This window comes from Mus caroli, unplaced genomic scaffold, assembly GCF_978045245.1.
Source record: "Mus caroli unplaced genomic scaffold, Mus_caroli_1 scaffold_9, whole genome shotgun sequence".
Lineage (NCBI taxonomy): Eukaryota > Metazoa > Chordata > Mammalia > Rodentia > Muridae > Mus > Mus caroli.
The window spans coordinates 58,035,950-58,041,949 of record NW_028227264.1 but is presented as its reverse complement, the minus strand read 5'-3'; the positions used below and the strand labels follow the sequence as shown (position 1 = coordinate 58,041,949).

General features: G+C 51.9%; 1 protein-coding gene across 1 annotated transcript in view; it reads right to left on the bottom strand.

Annotated features, from left to right (window-relative positions):
* Positions 1 to 1,182: 1,182 nt before the first annotated feature.
* Micu1 (mitochondrial calcium uptake 1) overlaps positions 1,183 to 6,000 on the bottom strand; it is a 152,002-nt gene continuing 147,184 nt past the window's right edge. The window contains exons 11-12 of the mRNA XM_021173987.3: positions 3,397 to 3,486; positions 1,183 to 2,098 (exon numbers count right to left, since the gene is read on the bottom strand). Of these exons, the coding sequence (XP_021029646.1) occupies positions 1,941 to 2,098; positions 3,397 to 3,486 (248 nt within the window). The 3' untranslated portion in view covers positions 1,183 to 1,940. The remainder of the gene's footprint in view (positions 2,099 to 3,396; positions 3,487 to 6,000) is intronic.

The window sequence follows — 6,000 nt, the reverse complement described above, 5'->3', positions numbered from 1 at the left end:
CACTGAGCAGTTCTGCCAGCAGGTGGCACTGGAAGTCCACACCTGAGCCAGTCTTGGCTCCTGCCTGACTTCTCATGACCCCTGTGGGTTTGGTCTGTTCGAGGCTTGCACCCTGGAGCCAGCACTAGCCTCCGTGGCCCATGAAGTCCCTTCTTAACTGTGTGGCAGCAGCCATTGGCCACATCTCTCCTTTTCTCCTTTCCTCCTTTCCCTAGAGTATGTGCTTCAGCCATAGCAGAAACAAGGTGGGGCACTAGAAGCAATTGAAAAAAAAAATTTTTTTTTTTAATCATGGAGCATTCTTAAGTTGCCCTTAGCAACAGTTTCTAAGCTTCCTCTTCTTGTCTCCTAGGATAACAGTGAACCTCAGGTTAAGGAAGCCCAGCCGCTCCCCTGAAGAGTTCTTGTGGGGAGAAGTAAATGTCCCACCCAGCCTGTGGATGGCTTTCTGGAGAATGGAAATGGGGGAGAGGGTGAGCAGGGATTATTGGGTCGTATTTAAGACACACTTACACTGCACTGATGCCTCAGGCTTAGAGCACCCAGCACAGCAAAGCCTGCACTTAAGACTCCAGGCAGAGTGGTGAAGACAGGGCACCTACAAGGCCCGAAGCAGCTGTCTCAGCAGAGAGCAAAGCCGGCCTCGTGGAAGGGAGGCCCTAGAGGAAGTGCCCACCTCTGCTTTCCTGTGCAGGTGTGGGCAGAGGCCCCAGCTCTCTTGCTGCCCAATAACCCCCGGCTGTGTTCCGAGTCAGGGTGGAGTCCCACGCTGAGGCAGATCCTGGAGGTTCTGGAGAGCTGAAGCAGAGGCTCATAGGAGGGAACTTCGGGCTCATTCAGCTCAATCTATCATTTCACAGATGAACGAACAGATGGGGAACGGGCTCAGCACCACTGAGTGGTGGAGCCGAGTCCATCAGACAACACTGTTGCTATGGTTCTCAATGCACATCCAACATACTGGATGCTCATGGGTCTGTGTCAGGGACTGTGTGTGACAGTCCATGGAAGCACCACTTAAAAGGAGATGGCACAATGCTACCCTAATGTGCAAGCACTCTTGCCTTTTGTCCCTGCCTCAAGTTGCTTGTGACAAGAGAGCATCAGTTTCTGGCTGATGACAAAAAACAAGGGCCCAGAGGAAAGGCCTAAAAGAAAGAAAGGACACAGAGCTCTTGCGGGTATTTCCTGCAAAGTGTTATAATTAAAGTGATATTTTACGAGTGTCTTAGACAGAGGGCAGCCAGGCTCTGAGCTGGGTCTGGGCTCCGCAGGTCCATAGAGAGGGGATGAGACACAGGGACAGGGGCTCAGCCATTGCTCTAGTGAAGCAGAGTCCCAGAGGCTGCTTTAAGCAGCCACTTGGAATCAGGATTCTGGGGGGGGGGGGAGGCGCACAGGGCCTTCCTGGAACCCCTGGTGGCTAACACAGACCCTTCCTCTGGCCAGGCTTCCTGCCAGCTCAGGGTGCCAGGGTCATCTGCATTATCATTCATCACACACTTCCTTTCGCCTGCCAGCTCATTTCCAAACTTGCAGCTTAAAAACAGCAGGAGGAAAATGGCAGGGAGTGTTCTTGGTACTATAAATCCACAGCGAGAGACAGATGGCAGAGCAGAGCAGAGCAGAGCAGAGATGCCTCCCTCCCGGGCTGGCCGGAGTTGGGAGGGCTCCTGCACTGACCCACAGGGCACTTGTTAAGGGAACTAACTAAGGTCTCTACTTTGAAGCCTCAGTACTGTTTTAGGACCTTCCATCTGACTGCAGACTCAGAGCCTAGCAGAACAGCCTAGCAGTCAGGACAGGGTGGAGAGGGAAGCCCACTGAGCCCAGAGGTTACTCCCAGAAAGAAGGGGAGGTGGACACCACTCCCGATGCATCAGCAGCATGAAGGGCCACTCCAGGGCTTGCAGGGTGCTAAGGTGCAGGAGGTGGGAATACTATTTGGGCAGAGCAAAGTCCCAGGCAGTTTCTTGGGCACATTTCCACATGGCCTGCATGAGGCGGGTGAAACCCATGTCCTTGGGCTTCTCCAGGCCTCTCATCAGCCGCTGCTTCATGATGGAAACGAACTCCTTGTTGCTCAGCTCCCCATTGCCTGGAGGATGAGGAGACATAGAGGTGTCAGTGGGGACTCTGGGATAAAAGCCACTGAGAAATTCCAGCCCCTACACCCTGTGGGTTCTGCAGCCCAGCACACACTCAGCCACTCTCAACCTTAGTTCAGGATGAATCACCCAGCTCCTTCCCTGTTTCCAAACACAGCCCACAGATGCTTTGAATAGAGCATAAGTCAGGTCTGTGTTGGAACAGAGATGGATGAACCTTGTGCATTGGTTCCTGGAATGCTCCCAGGTTGCAGAAGAGACATCGCAACAATGGGGCAAAGAGAGGATGCTGTGCTGCAGGGGAGCAGTGTGGCTACTTTCTGTAGCAAGGAATGAGGACCCTTGGGGTGTGGCGAGGCTCCAGTTCAATCTGCTTTTCCTCCTGGGAGGTGTCCCTGTCGCCCTTTACCTGGCCATCCTCCTCATCCTTAGCCTTGGCTCTGGAACCCTTGCTGGTCTGGGCTTATACATCCTTCCCAAGGTGGACTGTACCCATCTCTTTTCTTTTAATTAAAAAAATTCTGTGTGCATAGCGTCTACGTGTATATTCACTCTGTGCGTGGCTGGTACCCGAGGAGGTCAGGAGGTGACAGATCTCCTGGATGCTGTGAACTGAGCCTTTGCCCTTGGTACGAGCAGCCAGTGATCTGCCCTGCTCTGCCCTGCCCCTCATTTCTCTCGCTGTTCTCAGTACGTGACACAGGCTCTGGCATCCACTATGTTCTGTAAGAACAGAGCTGCAGCCATCTTCTTTCTAGAGACATTGAAACATGTGCTCTCATCTACTGGCAACTGTGTGTGTGTGTGTTAATATTTTTGCTTCTTTACTTTCTAGAGAAAATGACATGTCTTCGGGGATCCTCAGGGTTACAATTTGGGAGAACAAATGTGATTGCTGCTGTCATTTTGAAACCCATGTGGTCACTAATTTAGACCCACAGGCAAGGTGGAATCACAGGAAATGGAAAATGTCCTGGGTGTGCTATTACACTTCCTTAATCATGGCGCTCAGTCACGGTGTATACAGTAAGTTCCAGGCTAGCCAGGGTTATATAGAGACACCCCCATCTCAACAAAACAGAACAAAGAAACAAACAAAAACCCAAAATGAACCCAGAGACGTGGCTAACACAGACTGGGGCCCAGGGTGGTGACTCTCAAGCTCACAATGCCAAGGGCCGACCGCTGCGGAGGCGATGCTGCCATATAAAACTGCCCCACTACAAACAGGGTCTAGGACTACAGCGAGGCCCAGTGCACCCTCTCCACTCCACGGGACCCCACTCACCGTCGCAGTCAAAGAGCGCGAACACCACGTCACACACATGGTCTGAGAGTTCGACCTTCGCCACTGTCCTGGCCACTTGCTGCATGGTCACTGAGGGAAGGAAACGCTGGGTTAGAGCTGAAGAGACATCTCTCATCTCCTCTCCTCTCTCCGGAAGCTGGCTAAACCACTCAAACTCTGCAGTCAGATCTGAGAAAGCAAGGCCGGCTGTGGGGGCGGCTGTGGGGGCAGCACACCGTTCCTTTAGTGCTGAGGACAGTGAGGGAGGAGGATCAAGGCACTGAGGGCAGCTGGGGCCACACAATGAGAACCTGTGTCAAAGCCATGAGCATAGTTCAAGGCCACAGAGGAGAGGCATCGAGCCAGTCTTCAACAATCAAAATGGGCTGTGCATGTCTCAGTGATGCGGCACTTGAGAGACACGAGACACGCCTGGATTTAAGCCTCAAAGCCCAGTAGTGAAGAATAAAAAAGAAAGAAAAATGAGAATTTAACCCTTATCCACAACTCAGGGTATTTTGTTTGTTTGGTTTGGTTTTGTTTTTTTGAGACAGGGATTCTCTGTGTAGCCCTGGCTGTCCTGGAATTCACTCTGTAGACCAGGCTGGCATTGAACTCACAGAGATCTGCCTGCCTCTACCTCCTGATTACTGGGATTAAAGACGTGCGCCATCGTGCCCTGCGTGGGTCCTGCTTTTCATGTGGATCAGAACTTGGCATCTGAACTCTGTCCTCACGCTTGCACTGCAGCCACTTCATATCGCCAGCCCCAGATAACAGGATGACAAATGTCAAGGAAATGAGCAGGTTGACAGGAGGGGTGTGGCAGGCAGTGGGAGTGGCGGGGCACTGACAGGAGGGGCAGAGCAACGACAGGAGGCAGGTGCACCTTAGTTCCCAGCCAATCTAGGATCTGTATGGTGAGCTATTTGCTCCACTAGCCCCCTCCTCCTGGTCTGCTCCAGCCATTTCTTTTACCTGTATCCCTGAGATGCAGGGTACTCGGTCTACTAGACCACCACACAGCCTTTATTTATTTTAATTTTTTTTTGTCCTCTGTAGAGAACTCTCTTCTGCCATTTTCCTCCCCCGACATTTACTATGAAATATTAGCAATCATGTGGAATTGGTTTTCCATGAAAGACGAGCCAGGAAGAACTAGGCAATTTCCACTGTCTTCCCTCTCATTTATCCTCACGCCTGGCCTACCTATTGCCTATAAATTATGCTACTGCTTACAGATCAGGCCCAAAGTGAAATAAAACTTGCAGGAAGCAAAAGGGGCTGGAGAGATGGCTCAGTGGTTAAGGAAACGGCACTTCGTGCTCTTGCCAAGGACGCAGGTTTGATTCCCAGAACCAGCTGTCCATAACTCTATTCCCAGGGATCTGAAGCCTTCCTCTGACTTCCTCGGGTGCCAGGCATACACAGGTACACACACATACTTGCAGGGGATACATCTGTGTACATAAGATAAAGATGAAAAGAAAAGAAAAGGAGCAGGTTCTGCTTCTGCAATTGTAGGCTGTGCGGCCGACCTTTGGCTTAGACACGGAGAAGCTCTGTGGAGCATCAATGCATGGCTGCACCATTTGCTATTTCACACTTTAGCATCAGTTCCCATCTGCCTTGTCATTTTTTTTTCTGAATTTACTCACTTGCATCTGTCACCTCTGTGTATATTCAGCACGGCCTCCGAGGTCAGCAGACACAGGTATGGTGGGGCAGAACCGTGCTGGGTGTCAGGAGACAGGGTTCTCTGAGTGGCTCTACCCTGACAGCTATCTGCCTGATGGCTTAGGGTTTGCTTCTCTCATATTCAAGTCCGAGGATGCCTGAAGGAGGCCGCTGGGGTTCTTGGCCCACCGGGGACTTCCCTGGTGTTCATTTCAGAGCGGGAGGGTGAGGATGGACGTGGGGTGGAAGTGTCTGGCAAGAGCAGAGGGGCTCGCAGGGCTCTGTTTCAGTACCCAAAGCCTCAAGCTTGAGAGGGACCGAGCTGTTTAGCAAGGAGGGAAGAGCTAGTCTCTTCTTCCTGCAGCCTGGGCCACTCTTCAGATCACCCTCCCTCCCAGCCTGTGACTTACAGTGAAGGAGAGGCTGCTGTGTTTTGGAACAAAAAGAACCAGATGTGGTAAATTTTCATGTGCCAGCGATGAACAAAACTACAGTACCAAGCTTGAGAGACTGAGCCATGCAGGAAGAACTAATCACTGCTAATTTCACTGCGTGGAGGGGAAAGAGGGGGGAGGAGGGGGGCGAGGGGGGAGGAGGCTGTCCTCAAAAGCAATTTGCAAGGAGAAGAAGCTGCTCTTCACACTCCTCGAAAGAGGAGATCTCCTAAGGAAACTCAGTTGACTTTGGGGGAATCTCTTGGGGAGGACAGAATGAGGGTGGAGAAGTGGGTGTTCTCAGACACTGCTATCTGCCGAACTTCTTTCCACGGCCGCAGACGAGTCCCGAGAAGGATCCGAGAACCTCACGTGGCAGGAGTGTGCTTTCTGCTGGCCATACCGTTTGCTGCAGGCCACATCAATCTCATGTTTTAACTGCTCTAACTGCCTTGTTGCTCTCTCCTGAGGCTCCTGCTCTCTCAGGTAGAAT